The sequence below is a fragment of the Tupaia chinensis genome, unplaced genomic scaffold, assembly GCF_000334495.1.
Source record: "Tupaia chinensis unplaced genomic scaffold, TupChi_1.0 Scaffold000574_1, whole genome shotgun sequence".
NCBI lineage: Eukaryota > Metazoa > Chordata > Mammalia > Scandentia > Tupaiidae > Tupaia > Tupaia belangeri.
In genome coordinates, this window is record NW_006160088.1 from 1900469 (window position 1) to 1924532 (window position 24064).

At 50.5% G+C, this 24064-nt stretch overlaps 1 protein-coding gene across 1 annotated transcript in view; it reads left to right on the plus strand.

The window, feature by feature from the left end:
* The window catches only part of RBP1 (retinol binding protein 1), a 25610-nt gene extending 2129 nt beyond the window's left edge, over nt 1-23481 (plus strand). Inside the window, exons 3-4 of the mRNA XM_006158174.1 lie at nt 21342-21443; nt 23238-23481. Of these exons, the coding sequence (XP_006158236.1) occupies nt 21342-21443; nt 23238-23291 (156 nt within the window). The 3' untranslated portion in view covers nt 23292-23481. The remainder of the gene's footprint in view (nt 1-21341; nt 21444-23237) is intronic.
* Nucleotides 23482-24064: the final 583 nt, after the last annotated feature.

A 24064-nucleotide genomic window follows, 5' to 3' on the forward strand; every position in this document is an offset into this window, starting at 1 on the left:
GGAAATGTCACGTTGAGCTTTTACAAGTCTCAAGGCCTTTTAATCTGCTGGGAGAGGCTCACAATGGGAGAGGAGACCTCCAGACAGGGTCTGCCCTTCCCTCTGCCCTAGACTCGCTTCCTGGGCACTGCTTGAAACCCTGCTCTGTAAGAACAATCCTCGTCCCCAGCTCGCTCTTGGGGTACTCACAGAACACCTCAAACATGTCTTTATTTGGGTTACTGCAACTCAGGCATGTGCTGGCTTGTACTTGGCTGGGATTGTCACTACTTCCCCTGCCTCCCTCACCCATGAATGCATGAAACATTTATTGATCGCCCCGTAATTCTAGCAAATACTCATCAAGTGCTTACCATTGGCCAGGTGCTACTCCAGCTTTATATGAACTCACTTCTTCATCTCACCCCAGGAGTTTTGCAACGTGACCTTGGGGAGGTTCTGTGAGTGACAGAGACAAGATCTGGGTTAACCCCTGCACCACAAATCATGCTTCCCTGCCAGGTTGACCAGCACAGCAGGCCCAGGACAGGACAGCAAGTCACAGGCCTGTGCCCAGGAACCCACCCACAGTTATTGCATGGTGTGCTCAGAGCTGGCAAAGGGAAGCATGGGCTGGGAGGAGGGGACCCTGAAAGGGTTTCTGGAGGAGGCGACTTCTGCATGTAATTGTGAGAGAAAGAAAGGGTGGAAGGGAGTGCTTGGGACCCAAAGGAAGGGGCAATGGCCACCTTCTCTTCTCAATCCAGAATCGGGTCTACAGTCGGGAAATATACCAGGGAGCCAGGCAGCTGGGGAAACTAGATGAAACTGAGCTAGACTCGTGGTACCTGCCCCAGGGCTCAGGGAAACCCACTCCCCAGAAGACAGTCACTTACCCACCCTGTCATCAGCTGTCGGGAGGGGACAGCCCCTCTGCTTTGCTCTTCTCAGGCCTGCCCTCGACCTCCTGAGCAGAGCAGTGGTCTCTCTAGGCTACCTGGCTAGATGGTGTTGAGCTTTGCACCACCATGAAAGCAGAGCTAAGGATCAAACTGTAGCGGTCGTCGAGCCAGAGGGTAAGGAAGGAGAGCTGCTCAAGTCACTCTGGCTGAGGTCCCTGAGGGTCCCTGGGGTCCTGGGCGAGGTGAGAGCTGCAGAGAAGTTTCACCACTGCCCCTTGTGCTCCATGTTTGGGCCCCGCCAGGTCATCGCAGGGCAGTGGCCTGGAGGAGTTTGGTCCCAGCACATTGCAGGAGTCTCATTCTCACCTGGGATCATGTATTCTTCTGTTCCTCTCCAGGTACTACCAGCATCTCCTGGTGCTTACTCTGTCTTTGCCACCTGTGTGTCAGTGAGATGGATCGCACATGACTCCTGCTCCCACAGAGCTCAGTCGTGAGGGAGGCAGGCCGGAGCAGCGAGGCGCACTGCAGTGTGACATGTGCTGATGGGGGCAGAGGAGGACTCCCTCCCCACAGGATGCAAAATCTGAGCTGTGGTTCGAAGGACAGGCAGGGAGCAGCCAGGCAAATAGAAAGAGGATGAGGGAAAGGCCACGGCCAAAGCATTTAGTAAAGGACGTTTCAGAGCTGTCCCACACCAGGCACCGGGCTCAACCCTGGGGTCTCTAAGACATGCAAGGCCTCTAGGGTGCTCAGGCCAAGGGAGAAGACAACACTTCTTTGGGCGATTACAGCCCAGTGCATGATGGGAACACAGTGGGCTGAGGAGCACAGAGCTAGGGGTGGGAGCAGTGGTCAGGAAAGGTCCTGGAGGAAGTGATAGCTGAGTGAGGTCATGAAAGACAAGTAAGAATTAGGGCAAATGTGGAGAAAGGGCTGAGAGTGTTCCAGAAGGAACCACAGGCACAAAGGTCCAGAGGTCAGAAAAGGCCTGTTGGGGGGGTGGGGGAGAGAGAGTGGTGCCGTCTGCAAAGGCATTGCTGTAGCTGGACCGTGAAAGGTGGGGCAGGGGTGGAGGGGAGGAGAATGCTGAGGACCTGAGAGCAGCCTAGAAGCAACCCCGACAGGAAGCAACCCCGACAGGCCACAGCGAGCCCTGGTGCAGAGACACGGCCAGGCAGCCGGCCCTTCCCAAAGGCCCAGAGGCCAGCTCGGAGGTCTGTGATCCTGCCTCCTCTCCATGGGAACCTTATCTGTATTCCAGACCAGCAGCCAGAGGGTGAAATCCGGCCTGCACATGTGTTTTGTTTGGCCTGCACCAAGTTTGAAAAATTTCAGAGTCAGTTGCCAGTGACTGCCCGAGACGGTAAGATTTCATAGGAAAATTCAAGGCTGTTCTTACCCAAACACACACACACACACACACACACACAAGCATGAAGAAACACCAGGCACCCCTGTGTTTATTCCCGAGAGGCTGTCCACTTTGCCAATCTTCATCCCACCCTGTTACCTAAAGTCGAGGGTCAAATGGCATTTGTCATAGTTTGCGCTGTGGGTTCCCTTCCAGCCGTGGGTCCCACAGCAGTCACAGCAGCAGCCCGGGGGACTTCTGTGAAGTACAAATTCTCTGGCCACACCTCTGGCCTACTGAGCCCCAAGCCCTGGGAGTAGGTCCCACAGTCTGTGTTTCGGTAAGCCCTCCAGGTGGTTCTGGTGGAAACAAAGCTCGAGAACCACCACTCTGTGGTGAAGAAGCGTCTCTGTACCTGCGTCTCCCCGTAACAACGGCGAGAACTATAACCAGCTGCAGAGGGCCTGGTGTCGCTGGTCTGGGCCCTGTGGACATTGCCATCCATGTCCACAACCACTTGAAATGGCTCCCCCGTCTCTCGCAGTCTGAGAGGTGGAGGGATTCAGATCTGCGTGGCCCTGGATCATTCCGCTCACATTTTCCGTCTGTTTAGACTTCCTGTGACCCATGAGCAGCGGGAGCTATCATTTTAGTGGACATGTATCAAGGCTGGGCTTGGCTGAACGGACACAGGGCTTTTCTCCATTGCTTCCTGCGTGCCTTTGCTCAGAAAAAAGCCAGTATCAGGCCCAGTTAGAAACAACATCATGTGTTGAATGTAGCGCATGTGGGCTTTGGCAGGATGAGGATCGTGAGAAAGGATGGTGTTCTTCAACTCAAATAGTGCTCCCTGCTCTTAACAAGGGAGTCCCTCGGAATGATGCAGTCCTTTATCCCCAGCTCCCCTCGGAGTGGCAGCCTCAGCCGGGACTCACAGCCATGAGCTCTGCAGGGTGGCAGGAGAAGAGCTATTTGTCATCCCATCATGGTGAGGTTTTCCCTGGAGGAGGAAGCTTTGTTCACTCAGGGGCCTGGCGCCTCCTCCCCTGGCTGGGCCTCTCCTTCATATCCAGCTTTGAACTTAGGATGACCCTTCCACAGGGCCTGCCTCCTGCTTCAGCCTTCCGCCCTGCTGTCACTTTCTTTGTTTTTATTATGAAAGGAAAAAATTCAAATAGCACAAGAGTGTATAGAGCGAAAAGGAAAAGGCCCCTTTCCCACTTGGCCCTTTTCCAACTCCTCAGAGGTTATCACTGTTAGTTTTCTGGTGAGTGTGTCCAGAAATCTTCCTCAAATATGTAAGCTATTTACTGACTGGTCATATGGACAGCACCTCTCCCTAGAGCTGACAGGAGAAGAAAGGAAAAAGAAGAAAAGGAAGGAAGGAAAAATAGTTACTTCTCTGTACATAGTTTTTTCACTCAATGATATTTCTTAGTCATTTTTCCTTATTAACCCTCCGAGATTTTCCAAATTCTTTTTGTACTATGTTTCCTTCCCTCCCTTCCTTGACAGCTGACTGAATGTCTATTTGTTCACCCATCCATCCATCTGTCTAACTATCTATAGTAAAACATGAAATTGACCCAACCACTGTTAATACTTCAAACTCTTGCCAGCTTTCTGATCCTATTCTTGACCCATTAAATAGATTTTTTGGTTCTTTTTTTTTAAAAGTACAATGCCAGTGGTGCAATTCAATCCCTGGGCTTCAGAGCTTGAGAATCCATTGGACTGGGGGAACCTTCGGAGAGCTGCCCCAGCCTGGATCAGCTGGGTCCTTGCCAAGATGGAAACACAGGCTTTCTTTCATGTCTTAGCTAAAGTTCTCCGACCTTTGAAATCAGGGTCAGGAGCATGCTTTTGAGGATTACAAAAAGAAGAATTAAAGCAGTCCAAATAAAATTCACAAAGTAGCTTTTTAAAAAATCACACTGGTTTGTTAGGTTTTGGTTTTTGTTAGGAAGGATCAAAGGAAAATAACATGGAATAAATCTTTACTAAGTGCCACTCCGGATCCAAGTGTCATTAGCACTGTTTTCCTCCTTTGGTCCCCATTCTGAGTGCTGTTAACAGAGAGACAGAAGTGAGAAATCACCCCCTGGGGGGATGGCCACGCCGCAATCCTTTCTCCTGCATTCTCCTCTCAGGATTTTGTGCATGCATGCACACGCGCCCAGTGTGAGTTTTAAGCCACCAGGTGCAGGACTCGAACCACAGTCAACTATGTGGGAGTCCAGCGACATAGCCATATGCCATCTCCTGGACCCACAAGTGCTTTTCTCTAAGTATCAGTCTAACCACTTCACAGGTGAGGCTCTGAGGCTCAGGGAGACCAAGACCCTTTTTAGCCCAAAGTTCCCCACTGCTTAGCTAGCAGGTGGCAGGGGAAGGATTCTAACTTGTCTGTTAGGAACCAGTTCCTTATTTCAAGCTTTATCCCAACCTGAGGTAAACACAGACAAGGCCTAGGATGAAAAGGACAGCTGGTATCAGAGTCAGAATACTTGATTCTGGATCCTTCTCTGATAACTGACAGGGTGACCCTAAGTAGTCAGACACGCTGCCCCTGCTTCCACACCTGCACAGTGGCCAGCATGATGGCCTCTCTGCCTGTCTTAGGAGATAAATTCTCAGGACCACAGCTCTTACAGGGGGTGCAGGGTCTTGTGAAGTCACAGTGCTGTGTACCGGAAAGGGCCTCTTCTGATACTCCAGAGCGAAAAGCAAGGCAGAATCAATCACTCACAAGGGCCAGGTGTTCACTGGGTGAGTTACAGCTGTTTGTGTTTCTCCCTGGCATTGCTCCCCTGCTCAGCAAGGAAGCACTCCCTTTCTCAGTGAGCATTTTCCCTACTCACCTTATAATTCCTGGAGGATTTGCAAATCTCAGCACATTGTCCTGGGATGAGTTCTTTTTTCGCCAGAGTGACACATGCCCCATGGCCTGCCACTTTAGCTGAACCAGTCACAGCTTTCTTTCCTTTTACTTTCTTTTCCTTTCTTTTCTTCTTTTCTTTCTTTCCTTTCCTTTTCTTTTTGGAGAGGTTTTTGCTATAGGGTGCATGCGCTTGCCAGAAAGCAATAAATCACCCCCCATGGGGAAGGCCACACCGCAATCCCTTCACCTCCATTCTCCTCTTAGGATCTTGGGCATGCATGCACACACACGCACCCGGCATGAGTTTAAGCCACCGGGTCCGGGACTTGAACTCCCATGGTCAACCACATGGGAGTCCAGTGACATAACCATTACAATACCAACTGCTGGTCCCACCAATCACAGCTTTTCCTGGAACTTAATTTAGGGACCCTGGTAGAGAGGTGAGTTCTGTTTTTCTGAAGGTTGATAGCTCGTATGAGGTAAACTTGGGGTTATCAGAGGTCATCCCCTCCAGCCCCACCTTTTATGGTACATGCATGAATCCCACAGATGGAACAAAAGAACAAAAAAAGGTAAGGCCGGTAGAGAAAGGAAAAGTACGGGGTTGTAACGTCGGAGGTTGTTGGCGCTCCGGACACTCATCCCTTAGACTTCCCAGGTACTTTTACCTATACAGACCCTTTCTTTCCCCTTAAACTATGAAGGGGGATGGGGGCCTTCAAAAAGTTTGTGGAAAATGCATATTGTGTGTCGGGGGGAAAGGTTTATGGATTAAAAAAAAAAACTGCAGCAAAATAAACTCATTCCATTTTCCCCCAAACTTTTTGCAGTGTCTTTGTAGTTGAACTGACTTCCTGTCACTTGCATTTGAAAACATCCTAAGGCGTTCAGACTCCAGAGATCGTGGGTTAAGACCCACATAAATAGTTTGAGCAGTATAGTCTTCAAATTCCCACATGCCCTACACGAGAGTCTCTGGATTCTGATGTCTGAGGTGGGGCCCAAGAACTTGCTGTTTTGTAAGGTCCCGGATGTTACTGATGTCAGTTCAAGGACTGTGCTTTAGATGGCTTCTAAGAAAGGAAAATGAGGAAAGGGACTGGCCCATGCCTGGGTTCCCGTGATGTTCTCATGATTCAGTGTATCAAGGCTATGCTGTGGTTAAAGGGTGCTGGTTCTGGGATCGAATGAGAGTGGAGAGTTGCACCCCTGTCCCTGGAGGGCGGTGCTGCCTGGGGACACCTATCTGGTAGCAGCCCATGACATTTTCTACTGAGGATCTGAGTTAAGTGATACTGATAGTACGTGTGTATAGCTGGGCAAGGGTGGGGTTTGACAGAGCAATGAATAACTCTGGCTTTGAGATGGACCTGGATTTGAATCCTAGTTCTGCCTTCTAGCTGTGTTTCCTTGACAAAGGCACTTTATCCCTCTCAAAAAGGTTGTCGAGAGAATTAATATGACGATGAATTACTTTAGTTCTCTACTGCTGTGTAACCACTCTAAAACTTAGTACCGGATCTGGTGGCTTGCTCTCTCACATTCCCTCTCTCTCTTTTTCTCTTTCTGGTCAAATTAAAATATAATAATCATAAACAAAATTAAATAAATAATTCTTTAAAAAGAAGAAAAATATTTTTAAAAAGCAACACCACCATTTATTTTGTTCTCGAATCTGTAATTTGGGCAGGACTCAGAGGAGATAGTTAATCTCTGCTGCATGCCCTGTCACCTGAGAGCCGGGGAATCCACTTTCCAAATGGCTCATTCACACTCACTCTCTACCAGCTGCTTGAACTTGCTTATGGCATGGCTGCTAGATTCCAAGATTCAGAGTCTCAAGAAAATAAGGCATTTTGATGAGTTACCGAGCTTCTGTAGTGAGACAGCAACAGCTCTGCCATGTTTTGTTCGTCAAAGGAGTCACAAAGACCTGCCCCTCTTCGAGGGGAGGGGGCATAAACTCCGTATGTCAATGGCAACATGATAAGGCTCTAGAAAAGTATTTTGGGTGGTTGATACGTTAGAAAAAGGCCAATGTTCATGCTAAGCTGTTACCTGGTACCTGCATGTAGTGAATGCTCAGCAAGAGTTGGAACATTATTCTTTAGTTGGGACCAACCAGCAGTTAGTCTAATAGTGACGTTGCTGGACTCCCACGTATTCGACCATGGTTCGAGTCCTGGACCCAGTGGCTTAAAATTCATGCTGAGCGTATGTGCATGTGTGCCCAGAATCCCCAGAGGAGAATGGATTGGCCATCCCCACTGGCGGGTGATTTCTCACTTTCTGTCTCTGTCTCTCCAGCAAGCACATGCGCCCTATAGCAAGAATCTCTCTCTTAAAAAAAAAAAAAAAAAATTATTCTTTTGTTAACCTCCAAAGGGCTGTAAGGGTTGGGCTGTTTTGTTTCTGACTAATCTGTGTAGGATTCTGCGGGGGTAGGGAGGAGCGGCTGTTGGTGCCTGGAGCTAGGCCTCTGCAGTCTCCCGTCTTCCTAGGCCCAACTCTGGAGGTTGGTGTGTGGGCTGGAAGGGGGAAGGGAGTATCCTGTGGAAAGCTGGGAAATGTTGGGGGCAGTCAGGGCTTCACCTTCAGCCCTGCACCCTCCTCTGAAATACCGAGTCAATGGATTTGAGCAGCAGCTGAAACCACTCTGTGTGGGTGGGGCCTGTTGTATGCTGGTCTACCTCCCAGCCACTGAGGACTGCTGGGCCCTCACAGCCTGACTCCCCTGTTCTAAAGGGCCAGGAACTAGAGGAGGTGAATGGGTGGGCAGCACCCTGACCTCCAGATAGGACTTGCTGTTGACAGCTGCTGGAGTCCCCTTTGTTGGGAGAGGGGGTTGAAATGGCTTAAGCTTTTCCTGGACAGCACACCCGCCATGGCTCGTCAGACCTGGAAACCAGTCTCTTCAGCCTGGTCCCCCTGCAGACGTAGCACGTGAACTCAGGGATTTCTTTGTATATTTGACTTGGAGTTGATTGACAACACCCTACCCCTGAGAGACTGGCCAGTGCACAAGAGCTCCCTCCCTGGGACGTGCGTGCCGCTGTCTGCTGTATAAAATATGCTGTGCCACGGGACCGGCAGTTAGCATAATGGCCATGTTGCTGAATTCCCATGTAGCCTACTGCAGTTCGAGTCCCGGACCCAGTGGCTTAAACTCACAACAGGCACGTGTGTGTGCGTGCCCAGGATCCCAAGAGGAGAATGGAGGAGAAGGGATTGCTGCATGGCCATCCCCTCTGGGGGGTGATTTATCTGTCTTTCTGGCGAGTGCACTCGCCCTATAGCAAAAAAATAAAATAAAATAAAAGTGCCGTGCCAGCTCGTGTACACACGCACGCACACACTGCCCCCCGTCCTCCAAAAGGAACCCCAGGTATACATAACCTGTCCGAAATTCCACCATCATACTGCATCTACTCTAGTTAAACAGCCTAAGACTGTTGCAGGTATTTTGTTTAATATGAAAAACCAGAGTGCTAACTAGCTTTAATACAGGGTAGAAATGAGTCCCTCCCTCTCTCCATCCCTTTCTTCTCTTCTTTCCTTCCTCTTTCCACCCTCCCTTCTCTATCTTCTCTTTCTTTCTGGACCTGAGAGTCCAGGGGCAGCTCAGGAGTGCTCTGGGGAAGAACAATACAAGATAGGTGTGAAGGGAGGGATGGCCAAGAGCCCAGGCTCCAAAGCCGCCTCTGCCAGCTTTGCCATGGAACTGCCCTACACTCAGAAATGAAATAAACAAGAACCTGCCTAACGATGTGCCATGAGTCAGAAAATTATTTTACCCTTTGACTCAGACATCCCACTTACAGGATTAGAGTCCAGAAAAAAATCATTCAAAAGAAACAAAAAACGATGTCTGTGCACAAAGGTATTTGTTTGCAGGGCTGTGATACTAATTGTTGGTGACAGTCAGCGTAGCTGCCCTCCGTATACCCACCCTCCAAGGACTTTGATGTGACAAGTCCTGCCCCAGAACTTTGTATGGATATCTACTTAATCCTCCAGCCATCCTGGAGAGGTGATACTCTCCCCTCTGACAGAGAGGGAGCCCAAGGTCCTGCCCAGGGTGGCACTGGTTAACCATAGACGGGATCTGACTCCAGCTGTCTCTGACTCCTGACTCTGTGTGCTGTATGGAATTGCCCTCCTCCCACTGGAGTTTCTAAGTGCCACATAATGGAAGGTGGTGAGAAAGACTGCGGCTTTTTAATTCTATAAAACCACTATGTACCCATGCAAGTGACCGCTAGCACAGTTAATGAAAAGCCTTTATGGGCAGTCAACAAGTTCCATAGGTTCTGCTCTTTAATGCTTCTCTCCTCTTTTCCCTGTCCCCACCGCCCTGAACTTCTCTAGCCTCTAAGGACAAGCACAGTAACAATGACCGTCTCCTGTGTTTAATTCGTGCCAGGCTCAGCGTTTCCCTTGAGTTATTTCATTTAATTATTGCAACATTTTCATATCGATGCCCCTTGTCCTTTTCATCATCCTTTTTTTTTTTTTTTTAGAGAGATTTTTCTATAGGATGCATGTGGCATGTGCTTGCCAGAGAAACAGAGACAGGAAGCAAGAAATCACCCCCCCCCCCAGAGGGAAGGTCATGCCACAATCCCTTCTCCATTCTTTTCTCAGGATTTTGGGCATGCACACACACACACACAAACATGCCCAATATGAGTTTCAAGCCACCTGGTCCAGGACTCGAACTATGTTCAGCCATATGGCAGTCCAGCAATGTAACCGTTATGCCATCTGCTAGTACCCCCCTTTTAACCTTCCTCAACACTTTAGCCTCTCCTTCACATCTTAAAAAGGGAATCTGATCATGCTACTCTCTAGCTCGAAGTCCCTAGGGCCCCCGACCTCATACAGATAAAGGCCAGACAGCACCTGGGCTCTTCAGGACGAGGCCCTGCTGGTCTCCCCAGCCCCATTCCTTACCTCGCACCATGTGCTGGGCCCTGCCCACCATTCGTAGGTGTCCTCACTGCTGTCCTTGGCATCTTTCCTCTCATTCTTCTTGCCTCTTCCCCTGGGAGGACAATTACCCACTGGTCAAGCCTCAGCCCAGGCTTTGCTGCGGCGTTGATCCTGTCCTGATCTCCCATTGCTCTGCTGTCCTCTCGCCTTAGGGTCTCTGCAGCCGCAGCTCCTGGGGCGCCTGTGACATTTGTTAATGAGCAGAGCTCCTTAATGTGTCTGAGATTCCAGGCAGCAGGACCACACTTCGTACCTCCTTTAGTGCCACCATACCATGGTCCAACGTGTTTGCTAAGTAAGCGCTAGGTGGAAATAGCAGAACTCCAACAGTATAAACGTGATCCACTCCCATTTCACAATAGCTAGCTCGTCAGGTATCTCTCCTAGGCCGGAACGCCTTCGAAGCACTTTCCATGCGTTATTAATATTATTATTATTATTATTATTATTATTTTAATCCACACAACAATGTTATGATGAACGTGCCAATTTTTTTTATATGTTTTATATGAAGAATAGGAAACAAAAAGACCTCTGACTTGTCCAGGACTGAGTAGCTGATGGAGCTAGGGTTTGATTCCAGGCAGCCTGACTGGGATTGTTGCCAAGGAGGGATGTAGCCCTTGTTCGGGTCAGAGCTCTGTGAAGCTTTGGAAACGGGAAACGCAGCATCTGCCCACGAGGTAGTGGTGTTGCGGGGTGGAACCAGCAGTCGCAGGGGAGTGAGGTCTGGGGTGCACCTCCTTCTTCCTAAGAGTGGAAGCCTCATTGCTGGCTGAGAACCCCAACCTCAAGGGCTGGAGGCAGCTGCGCCTGGCCCCCTGTATTTCCGTGTTCTCTCCCTCCTAGGCAGAAGCCTGGCAGGCTGACTGCGTCACACCGTAGCCAGACAACGGCGCAGACCATCATGTGTGGAGTCTCATCTCTGCCCTTATAAACTGGGTGGTCTAGGGCAAGTCACTTCATCGGTCTGTGCCTTCACTTGTCTGTGAAACAAGGGTCATTATCACGTAAGGGATTCCTGCTTCCTGAGGATCGCACGCACCGTGCATGGGAAAGCCTGCAGCGTGATTGCTCCATTATGAGCAGTTATTAATCCTCTTGCCCTGTGAACTGAGGCCTCCAGAAGACAGATCATGTGCGAAGGAGACCTGCCACCCAGAGAGGGGCTGGCCGGTTCTGAGAGTGAAGACTGGCTTCTGCGCCTCACCTGTTCCAGAGAGTAGGCTGGAAAGGCACAAGAACAAGGGGACTACTGCTCAGCAAGAATTATTTTTTTTTAAAGAATTGCTTATTTAATTTTACGTATAATTCGCGTTATTCCTCAGTTAGCTGCAAGGGCACGTGCACAGAGAGAGAAGAAACATGAGGAAGCAAGGCTCCAGATTTAGGACTTGAACCACGGTTGGCCATTTGGGAGTCCAGCGCCCAAACCGCCATGCCACCTACTGGCCCCTTCACCAAGTACTTTATGTGTCCTGCACTAAAGTGGGTCCCTGCAAACCCTGTGTGATTCCATCCTGACAGCTCTGCTCTGTGGCAGGACTCACTAGCCCCATTTTGCAGACTGTGAAGTGGAGGCCCCCAGAGGTGGAGTAATTGTTCAGGGTCACCCAGCTAGAAAATATGAAATGTGGCCAGCAGTTATGTGGCACGTGGGAGTCCAATTCGAGTCCAGTTCGAACTGACCGCAGTTCGAGTCCCAGACCCAGTGGCTTAAAAATCATGCCAGGCACATATGCGTGCCTGCCCAAGATCCCATGAGGAAGATGAAGGAGAAGGATTGTGGTGTAGCCATCCCCCCAGGGGGTGACTTCTCACTTTCCCTCCCACTGTCTCCTTCTTTCCAACTAGTGCATGTATCTTAAGGCAAAAACCTCTTTTTAAAAAAAAAAGAAAAAAGAAAAGAAAGAGAAAAAGAAAATATGGGAATGGATTGGCGCTCAGGCCTGCCTCTATCTAAGGTTGTCATTGGGTCCGCCCTAGATGCCCAGCTTTAAGCACACGAGCCACTGTGGCATGGCTGGGCCAGTCCTAGGCCTGCAGCCTACAGGTGTTATTCGATGGCTGTAGTATTTGTGGCAGCAAGGTGCTCGTGTGAAAGCAGTGGGCAGGCGTGGGCTCGTGGTCAGTCAGTAGGGCGTTTAACCTATGGCTCAGACTCACCTGGGCAAGGTGCCTAAGAGACTCAGAACCTATCACCGATGCTATAAGGTTAACTACGGCAAAATAAGCAACCGCATTGGGATACCTGGTTGAAGGAACGAAAGGTGTTCATTGCCTGCAAAATCTCAGAGGACCCCTCCGAATGTTGTCCTTGTTCATCCATTCTGTGCACGTCCCCAAGTGCAGTCTAGTGTCCTGCAGTGAACAAAAGGGTCCCGGACACCAGGGAGCGCCCCACCAAGAGCTCCTGACCCTTCACTCCCCTCTCTTACTAGGTTGGCTCTCCAATCTCGTGGGAGCTCCTGACCCTTCACTCTCCTCTCTTACTAGGCTAGCGCTTCCAGTCTCATGGGAGCTGCTTATTTCTGTTTGCTGTGGAAGAAAAACAAATAGAGACCAGAGGCTCCCATGGGAGAATGAGGCCTCCGATGCCCCTGGGAGCAGTCTGGCAGAATGTCCTCGCTCTGAGGTGTGTTCTCCCACTCCAACCCAACCCCTCTGTGCTGGTGGAGCCGCTAATAGGCTGACTCTTTGCACTGGCCCCTGGTGGCAGAGCCAACACTGCCGGCCAGATGAGCAAGATTTGGATTTTCACAGCGCTGGGTTCGGCCAGCTAGAGCCACAGAAATGTGCAGTAAGGAAGAAGAGTGCCTGGAGTCATCTGGGGTTGGAGGTATAGCGTGAGGCTTCCTGCCGGAGAGTCCAGCTGGGGGAAGCCTGTTTAGACGCCTCCTCCTTGCAGCCTCTGCTGCTCACAACCCCCTCACATCTGTCCATGCTGCTTCTTTTACCTGGGCCTCCCTTGTTCCGTCTCTCTCCATGATTAACCTAATGCCCATGGAGGTTTTTAGTGGTGTCAGCTCAAGCATTACTTTCAGCCTCACCTCCCCCAGGAAGCCTCCCCTGATGGGCTGGTAAGGTTCCTCCCCACACTTCTGTGTGTCCAGCCTTTGCTGCTCCGCTGGCATTCCAGGTCATCTGGTCCTCATCTCTGACGGTCTACGAGCCCTCCATGACAGGGTCCTTCCTCTGACTTCTGTATTGGCAGCCCACGGCGGGCGTGCAGGAGTCATGGGGCCTGTGGTCACTGAACAGTGTTCCCTTGCACAGAACCCCACTGCCCAGTCCCGTGGCTCATTCAGGGCAGTGTAGATGGGAGACTGCAGAACACAGCGGCCAAGCACATGGGCTCTGGGGTCAATTCTCATCTCCCCACTCTGTGGCTGGCCGACCTTCAAGCCTCAGTCTCTAAGTGTGTAAAATGGAGAGAAGTGTACCTGCTCCCGGAGGGGGTCAGGAATCCACTTGAGATCATCCACACATTGCTTAGTACCCTGCCCGGCATGTAATGAGCACTCAGCGCATGGTATGGTGACGGTGACAGGGACATGACAGTGGCACCACCACTTCCATCAGGAAGCCTTCCTTCCTTTCAGCTGGGGTTGGGTGCCATCGTCCGCTGTACACAGGGCACAGTGGGGTCGTCGCCAGTTTACGTGTCTGCCTCCCTTCCAGGCCGAGCTGCCCGATGGCAGAGTTGGGTCCCGCCCGGCTGAGGGCCACCCTGAGTGTTCAGCCCCCTGCAGTGAGCAAGTGCCACTCCTCAGGGCCCTGCGACCCCCTGCCCCTTTCCCACTTCCCCACCCAGAACCTAGGCCTCCATGGGGCTTTGAGTGCTCTGACAGTTCCTATTGACTTGGACACTTTCTGGAATGATTAAGGGAAGAAGCAGGTACATGTCGAGGTGATTAGTTTCCACATTTTCTCATTTCGTTTGTCCTGAGAATCATGTTATCATTTGCCGTTAGCTTCTTTACGAAGTTAGGACTGCATTCTTTCATGCCCAGGTAGGCCTCGTTGTAGCTTTCCTGGTTCGTAGTGGCTTCTTTTACAGCTTTTGTGTCTCTAATTACTCACATTTTTTTAAAGAACTATTTTATTTAACTTCATTTATTTTAATTTGACCGAGAGGGACAGAGTGAGAGAGAGAGAGAAAGTGAGAAAGCAAGCTGCCAGGTCCGGGACTCAAACTGTGGTCGGCTATGTGGGAGTCCAGCGCCCTTAACCACTATGCCACCTGCCAGCCCCAACTCACTCACATTTTAAGGCCTTATTCATTTCATTTTAATCTGATTTGTGAGTGAAACTGGCTTTTCTCCTTGCAAATTTTAGATATTTGCCACCCCCCAGGGATGGACCAGCAAAAGAACCACTACTTGTCCACGCTCCCAGCCCGGCCTTCTGGGCAGCCGATGGACTTCTCAGCCACAGAGAGCTGAGTTCAAGTGATGGCTCATTCCCTAGACTCTGGCTGACTGACCTAAACCTCATTTTTACCAGCTCAAATCTGGAAGGTGAAGTGAAACATCGCTCAGAGCAGCACCCAGCATGCAACAGGGGCTCTGTCACCTTCCCTGCCCTTCCCACACAATTGCTTATTTCACACAAGCACCAGAGGCTGAAAACCTTCTAATTGCTCCAGGAACATGTGTACCCACAAAGGGAGATGCATACTTTAATATCAAACACCAGGAGAAAAGGCCAATTTGCATCTTTTAGCAATTCATATTACATACAGGAAGTATCTACCCACTGTCTGGTTTTTATGTTTTTTTAATTAATTTTTTTTTGGAGAGGTTTTTGCTATAGGGCACATGCACTTGCCAGAAAGACAGAGCAAGACAGAGAAAGCGAGAAATCACCCCCCAGGGGGGATGGCCACGCCGCAATCCCTTCTCCTCCATTCTCCTCTCGGGATCTTGCGCACACACACACATGCGCCCGGCGTGAGTTTAAGTCACGGGGTCCAGGACTCAAACTGCGGTCGACTACATGAGAGTCCAGAGACATAGCCATTACACCAATTGCTGGTCCCACCACTGTCTGGTTTTTAAGTCTTACTCCCAAGTCTAAAGAGCGTGGTTCTCAGGGCCAGACTTGGACCAGTCCTGGCTGTGGCTTTCTGTAGGCCATCCTGCCACACGCAAGGCCTCACCTCTGATGACCAGGCTCTGGAACCCCAGAGATGATGAGACTCAAGTCTCCGTTCTCCAGAGGAGGGTCCATAACCAGAGGGCCTGCTCTCATTGGGTGGACAAGGAGGAGGGAGTTGAGTGATCAATCATCCCCGGCGGTGTTTTGGGCATGCAGGAGCTTTAAAAAATGTCACAAGTTTCTTGACAGCCAAGTAGAGTCCCGCCATTTGTAGGTCATGCCAGGTGGCTGCCAAGAAATGGCTCCATTTGGTGGGGTTTGTCTGTCACTCCCAGCACTAAGCATCCAAGTGGAGCGCGTGGGCCCTGCAGCACCCCTGGGACCCGCGCATCCAGGCCGCCCACGGGAGCCGATCTTTCTTTGTCACAGGCCCATGTTCCTGTGCCAGCTGGAGTTTCTAAGTGGTCAGAGGAGCCAGATAATGGCTTTTGAAGTGACAGTGCCTTGTCATCGTGGTGCAAGGCTGTCTTCATTCATCTGTTTGCGCATGTCTCTCTGGAAAAGCTGCTGACAAGGCCGAAGTGATGGGGGTTATTATTAGTTTTTAATAGAAAAGTTAGACTGGCTTTGCTTGACAACCAGCCTCTCTGGCTTCCAGCCCATTTGTGGATTTTCAAGTGTCGTGTGGGTGAGAATCGATGGTGAGGAGGTGAGTCAAAGGTGGCCACCCCTCCCCTCGTCCTTCAGGTATAAGTGGCATCCCAGAGCCCGTGGGGCCAGGGGCCAGCAGCACTGCCTGTCCCCTTGGTCTGTCCTCATGCCCACCCCACTCACACAGGCACCTGACTTGAAAAGCATCAGGAACACCTTCCTGCCTGAAATACCCCATCAGACCCAATTCATTGGATTAATCTAGGACACTGGATTGAATGATTTTTTTTTTTAATTTTTAGAGAGATTTTTGCTATAGGGTGTGTGTACTCGCCAGAGAGACAACAAATGAGAAATCGCCCCCAAGGGGGAATGGCCATACCACAATCCCCTTTCCTTCGTTCTCCTCTCAGAATTTAGGGCAAGCACACACACATGCCCAGTGTGAGTTTCAAGCCTCCGGGTCCAGGACTCAAACTGTGGCCATGTGGGAGTCCAGCAACATAACCATCACGCCATCTACTGATCTCTTGAATGACTTCTGAAAGACCCTTTCAGATCTGGCATTCAGGTGAGGCTGAATCCTTGTCTCAAGCCGGTCACTGCGCCTGGTCTACCAGAAGCAGCGGGCTGCTGACTTCATAGGGAGGCCAGGGAAGAGGCTCTTAGATCCTGGAGAATGTTGCTATCAGAAGTTACATTTTAGGTTGCAAGAAGGTGAGCTACCATTGTTTGTCCTCCATTCCCCTTCCAGTATTACCTATCTCCTTCTTCCTCTCATTTGTGTTTTGTTGTTGTTGATTTTTGTTTTTGTTTTTGTTTTGGAGAGGTTTTTGCTATACGGCGCATGCGCTTGCCTCACAGAGAGAGACAGAGAGACAGAAAGCGAGAAATGACCCCCCCAGGGGAATGGGCCCGCCACAACCCCTTCTCCTCCATTCTCCTCTCGGGATCTTGGGCACGCACGCACGCACACGCGCCCGGCGTCAGTTTTAAGCCATCGGGTCCAGGGATGCAAACCACAATCGACTACGTGGGAGTCCAGCGACATAGCCATTATGCTAACTGCTGATCCCCCTTTCATTTGTTTTTAAGTTTATTGCCATCCTCCCTGACTCCCTACCCTCCTTATCTGCTCTTATGACAAATCTGATCCTCTAGGCAATGGCTGATTTATTCTCACAAACTGGGGAAAAAAAAAAATCCAGTTGTACCAAAGTGAACATGAGGTGGGGATGGGAGAAGTACATCACACAGCTGGGTCGTCACAGCGAACAGAGGGGAGTCTGCAAATAGATCTTCTGCTCAAACGAAGATTACAGCTTAGGGGAAGCAGGCACCAAAGCGCCCACAGGGTCCTGGCTCCACAGGCGGCCCCCGCAAGGCTCCTCTTGGATACGAGTCTTCTGGCAGGAGAAGGAGCTTCCAAACAGGTTAGCCATGAGGAATAGCATGTCCATCACTGCCTCACAGGGCTCCAACTCTTTTTCAAAACTAGATCATTGTTCAGCTTTGACAAGTGGATCCTTATCTAAGCTCCGAGCGTCATGGTGGTTATCTCTTTCATGCCAGCCCTGGACATTTATGTGTATTTTCTTTAGTTCTCAGAACAACTTAGGGAGGTAGGTGTTCTGTTTATCTAATGCCATGTAACAAACCACCCCAAAACCTAATAGTTTCAGACGTCAGCCGGATAGTCTCATGGTTCTGGGGCTTCCTCAGGCGGTTCTTCAGTTCCGTGTGCTGTATTCCACTAAAAGCTCAGGTGTGTCAGCTCTCCTGGAAGCAGTCTCTCCCTCTCTCGTTCTCTAGGGCTTCTCCAGGTGCCCTTTCTCTAGCAGAATGACCCCCCGGGCAGCTGGGTTTCACAATGGGAGGAGTCCAAAGATTCAAGCCCAAAGTGAGCAAGTGCTTAGGAAGACAGGGCTTACATCATGTTTGCTAATGTCCCATTGGTCAACACAAGTCACATGGCCAAGCCAAGCCATGTGGGAGGGGACTTCACGGGGGCATAAATCTCAAATGGTACCCGAGGGCTACCCATGGGACAGTCTGCCACGTAGGTGTCATTTAGCCTTTTTTTGTAGTCGAGCGCACTGCAGCTCAGAGAGGTCCATCCAGCTGCTCAAAGTCATCCCACACAGCCAGTAAGAGAGGACTCAGCTCTAAGTGAGCCAAGGAACATGTTCTTTGCTGCCAATTCTAGGTCAGCCTGATACAGGGCACGGAGGTCTAGTAGAAGGGGGACAGGGACCAGGAGCCTGGTATAATTGCAACTGAGCTTCAGGCCCCTTTAAGCCAGAGGACATCATGCCCAGCAGGTCAGACCCATAGGGCTGTGTGAAGGGACAGGCAGTAAAGGGAGGCCTGAAAATGCTCCAGGGCACAGTCCAAGTTTCGGTCTGGCATTGTGTCCTCATCTGCCCCCAGCCTTATCCCTCCTTATTCTGTATTCCTCCCCCCTCCTTAACCCAAAGATAGGCTTCCACAGCACTGGCTCGCTCATCAGTTCTCCCTCACGGGCTCCACCACCAGGGGGTCTTTACTCACTCTGCCTGGAATGCCTCCCCACTCTGTAGAACCCCTGTGGGAATCAGGAGCCCTCCTGTGCTACCCAGCTCCTGATCACGGCACCTACCACCCTGGCCCTAGCAGCCTGGGTGTGTCTCTGTGCTTCTCTGAGGTGCTCTCTTCCCAGACAGGAGTTGTAAGAGCTCCCCTTTAGCTCCCAGCACTCACCCCCATAGTGGTTGACTGACTTGATCTGTCAAGGAGCTACACAGAGGCTTAGGATAATGTCCTTGTTTTTTCAGCAGCCCACAAAGTGATTAAATGTAAATAATTAAAAATAAAATTAAGAAAAAAAAGATCCCAAATGGGGACCAGTAGATGGCGTGGTGGGTAAGGCACTGGACTCCCACGTGGCTGACCATGGTTGGAGTCCCGAACCTGGTGACTTGTTCTCTCTCTCTCTCTCTCTGAGAAGTGCATGTATCCTATAGCAAATTTTAAAATAACAATAAAATTAAATAAGTAATTCTACAAAAAAAAAAGCCAAATGACCTGGAAAAAGTAACATGGGAGCCTGGCAGCAAAAACCTGCTGCTTTACTATTAATGAGCCTCTTTTTCATGGCCAACGTCTGACACCGGAGTTGGAAGTTCAACAGATGTGAGTTTCCTGGAGATTCAATGGGCAATACTTACCAATGTTACTATGAATACTCTTTCATGCCACAGTTCCTCCTGTTTATTCTAAGGAACAATGAATCCAAAATTATGTATACAAGGAAGTCTTATTGACAGTAGCACCGACTTATAATTAACCTAAACGCCCAAGAGTAGCTAACCATCTAAGTAATAATACGAATGTACGAAGACACACAACCAAGGACAGCGTCGTGGGCACGTGACCCCATGCAGTCCCTCCGGGCCCCGCTCAGACGGTCCTTCGCTTTGCCTAATGCTCCGCTCACCGTCTTAACACTCTTAATCATGTTTGAACAAGGGGCCCCTTATTTCCATTTTGTGCTGGGCCCTGCAAATTACGTAGCCATTTCCTGATTATGTAACAATTAAAATAATGCTCGTGAGAATATTTGTTGAAGTGGAAATTGCCCCTGTTGAATGAAGAAACGAGGCTCCAGGGCCATAAATGGTGCCGTCCTGATTTTGTAAAAACAGAAATATATATACACGTACAGATAAAGACTGGACAGACATGTTGGCACAATTATCTCTGCAGAAGCAAGAGTACGTGTGTTCTTTTCATTACTGTTTTCTTCTGGGGCTTGTTCTCCATTTTCCAGGACAAAGGGTATAAACGTACTTGTTGACTAAGATTTCCAGAAGAGGCCACGCTGTGTGTATCAGAGCTGAGCACGAGCAATTCTCTCGTGCCTCTGAGTCAGGAGCCTGAGATCTGTTGTTAAGGAAGCCAACAGCTCTTACGAGCTCCTTGAAGCTGAGGACCAATTTCTCGGTCCCCACTTCCCTCACAGGCTCGGCACAGGTGAAGCACCCAGAGACTGGGCACCAGAGCGTGAGTAACCCTTACTCACGGCAGGTCTTAGTGGGCATTTGCCACATTACGTGCTGGCTTGAAGCAGGGCCTTCTCTCCGGCCTGGGGCTACACATGTGCTCCAGATGAGTCTCTGTCCCAGGGAGAGGAACTGCCCCCAAGTCCTCTTGAGTCCCATGTCCCTCTGGAAAGAGGCTCCAGGAGCAGAGATCTGACTTACTGCTATGCAAAGGCGGGGGACACACCTGGCCTCCCTGTTTGTCTTAGTGCAGTTTCATCCCACCAGCAGAGGGCAGTAGTGATTAGCAAGCCCAGAAGGGAGGCGGGCGGGGTGCCCCGGAGGGAGTGACCCCACTTGCTCCACACCCATTTCTCACATTTTCCTCCCTCTGGAGCCCTTGGCAGGCTATTGCTGACTGCCCCGACTCTCAGCTGAGCATGAAGAGAACACAAGAACCCTTAGTTCTCTAAAGCTAAAGCCTCTAGTGTTAATGACTTCAGTTGACAGATGGGAACACAGGGACCCAGGAAAGGGACGGACTTGCCAGAGCCACACAGTTACGGGGGAGCAGAGTTTAAAGTGCTACAGCGGGGAGGCGGGGCTCATGCGTGGACTCGCCCGATGGGAAGGAGGAAGGCAGCTGCCAGTAGGAGAGCTGTCCGCTGTGCCTTCTGTGACCAGCTTTGGCACGCGGGTCGCACGCGGGTCCCTGTCTAGACCAGCCACTCCTGACGAGCTGGAGTGACAGGACTGTCTCGCCTCCGAGTTCTCAGCCTTTTGTGGGCCCTTGCAGTCTCCAAGGGCACTGGCCGGGCCTCCTCCTCACCTCTGTCTTCCCTTCCAGCATGCCAGCACCTGGCAGCATACACCTGTCAGGGAAGATGTGAGCACTCGGAGGTGGGGTGCAGGGGGTGTGGTGCAGCTCAGGCTGCTGTTTGTACCTGTGGAGGTCGTTTCTCTCTAAAGTCAGTCTTCCCCTGTAAAGGAAAGCTCCCTGAGGCCAGGAGTGGGGCTTTCGGTGTGGCAGGACCTAGACAAGGATGAGACTAGGAATGAATAGGTGCAATATCTGGGCATGGGGAGGGTACTTGGAGAAGTCTGTTCCCTAAGATGCAGGAAATAGCCCTCGCCCCGCGCACACCTGGTCTGTGCTCAGCCTCAGAATCCTCCAAAACCCCCAGCACCATTCTTAGCCCTTGCAATGACAGCCCCACCTCAATGACTTTTTCCTTCCCTAATTACCCTTTTAAATGAATTGTATGAAGGTTTCCATAAATTTTAAAACTGATTTGCACGCTTTAATAAGAGCACGTGGTGAGCAGGGAGTAGAAGGCTGTGAATTTTCCATAATAAAATTGACAGGTGCACATCCTTGATTATCAAGGCTGGGAGCTGCCCCCTCCTCCGGCTCCCAGGGGCTGCTGGCTCAGGACTGACGACTGCTTTCTGCTTGGCAGACCACGGTGAGCTGGGACGGGGACAAGCTCCAGTGTGTGCAGAAGGGCGAGAAGGAGGGACGCGGCTGGACCCAGTGGATCGAGGGGGATGAGCTGCACCTGGTAGGTTCCTGGGCTGGCCAGTCTGGCCCTTGGAGTCTCTGGTCACTGTTGAGGTCCAGATGGAAGAAGACCATGACTGGGCCTTGGTTCTGCTCTGAAGCTTCCCTTCCAAGGACCTGGAGAACATGCCTGAGTAACTTGAAAACTGAGCAATGTGTCTTCAGGTCTAGGCTGACTCAAGCTTCCAGGCAGAGGGAAGAGGTGAGGAGATGCACCTACTAAGCATCTGTAATGAGCTAAACCCTTTCACATCCCATATTTCTTTCTATTCTCTCAAAATAAGAATATCGTTTCTATTTTTGAAAGGAGGATATGCTCTGGAACGTTAATTTACACATCCAAATTGCTCATCTAGAAAGTGTCAGAACCAACGTTTGCTCCCAAATGGTGTATATGTTTACCATCTCAAATCATGAGCCAAAGAGAATTCTCGATCTCTGAGACCTGTTTTCAGTCGAGGTCGAGGCAGAGAGCACTTCCTCCGTGAGGTGGACCTCAGCCTCTCCTCCAGCCTGTGACCTACGATCAGAGCTACTTCTCTGCCCGCTGTCTGGGAGAAGCACACACAGATGTGGACCAGAGGCCTCAGCCCCCAAGGGCTAACCTAGCGCATGACCTTGACGGAGAGGACCCCCCTCACTCTGTCTCCCCCAATGAAACTCCCCAGTGGGCTTCCTTCTGCAGAAGGAACCTGGTCCAGGCAACCTGAATTCTAGCCCCAGTCAACTCCCTAGGTGCCCTTGGCTAGCTCTCCTCCTTTCCCGGGCCTCGTCTGAAAATGTCATCCTACCATCCAGGGGTTCTTCAAAGATCTCCTATGGTCTGCAAGAGCTTTGAGAAGTACCACGTTAGGGCATGAAGGCGTTATTTCTGGCGGCAGAGTGGCCTAACACAGAGAGCCTGTCCTCCCTGGGTCTCTCTTTTCTCAACTATAAAGAGGGTAGGTGACATGATCGCCATCGGTCCTCTGAGTTCAGTAGCTCAGTAGCTCTATTCTTCTATTCATTTGGCCCTCGAGGGCTTCACACTTCTGAGCTCAGTAGCTCAGTAGCTCTATTCCAGGCTTGTTTCATTTGGCCCTCGAGGGCTTCACACTTCTGGCAATTAAAAATTAGGGGGCGTCACATAAACATTCATATTTTAAGCCTCCTTCCTAAAACTTGAAAGACATGGCAATACTGTTGTCCTGGCCCCCTGGACACAGGACATGGGCTGTCTTGACGGCATTTTTGAATTACCTGAGAGGCTTTTCATTATAAATCCCAGCTGTTCCACACCCCCTGAGATGCTGATATAACTGGGTTAGTGCATCTACTAGATGCGCTTTTCAGACTCCTCAGGTAATTCCAAATCACAGCTGAAGCTTAGAGTTTTCACACTAGATTGTGACCCTGGTCTGAGGTGACCTATTAAGCCTTTGGGGGTTGACCTCTGTGTCTGGGCCTGATTTTTTGTTTTCCTAAGCCTGGGCATAGACTCTATCCTGGGCCTAGGCGTGAGGTTCTTAAAGCCTTTTGGCCTCTCGAGGGTGGTAGGAGAAAGGGGGGCGCAGGGTCCTGTTGGTCTGCTCTGGGCCGCATCTGTTCCTGGCCAGCTCTAACTGTACTGCAGAGTGCCATAGAGCCTAATCTCCACTACCCAGTTCAACCACATTCCAAAGGAGTAGTTCGAACCAGCTGCTGGAGGAACCGTAGCATCCGTTGAGTATGTTCAAAGTTCTGACCGCTAGAGCGGTCAAGGGTGACCCTAGGTGACCCTGCTCTGACCCACAGTCGGTATCTGCTTTCCTTTCAGGAGATGAGAGTGCAGGGTGTGGTCTGCAAACAAGTGTTCAAGAAGGTGCACTGAGCCCCGGCCAGATGACCTCTGTCTCAAGAAACGAGTGGTATGGACGTGGGAGCCAGGATCCCCCCTGCTTGCACACAGGTCGGAAGTGTGCAGCCACCCCAGGCCTCTGCTATAGAGTCTGCCTCTTGGCTTTGTCTCTTTTTCTCTTCTTAAAGCAAAGCCATCTCAATAAAGTGATCTCTGCTCAAGACATTTGTTGTGGGGATGTTTTCGCAGACCACCATGTTCACCCCTGATTCTCCAGCACTCCTGAGGCCAGCTCCTCCTGACACCACTCCCAGGCAGAGGGAGAAATTCAGCCATATGTCAGCAGTTTCAGCCCTGAGGTTGTACCTGGGCATGTCTATCCCCAGGGCTGCAGGTTCGAGCCAGGTGTGTGCAGCCCAACGTTCAGTCATCTGCTGTCCACTTGGGCCCAAAGTGTAGTGAGAGCCATGAAAGCAGAAGCTAGCCTCCATCCTGGGGACTTAGAGTCTAGGTAAGGAGATATGACCCACAAAGGATGGCTTCATAACTGCACTGCACACACAGGAGATGCTCCCAAAGTATTTGTCAACGAAATGGGAAACTCGGCAGAATGTTAAGCCCAAAACTAGAATGAGCTGAACCTTATTCAAAGGCAATTTCTCTATTAGACTTTATTTCAGAGATGTCACAAAAACATACTTCATCACCCCAAGACCACCATATCCACTCCACTTGCAAATCCCTGTAGAAGAGGGAGAGCAGCCTTGTGTTTATACTAAAGTGTAGATGGTTGCTAGCTGTGCCTA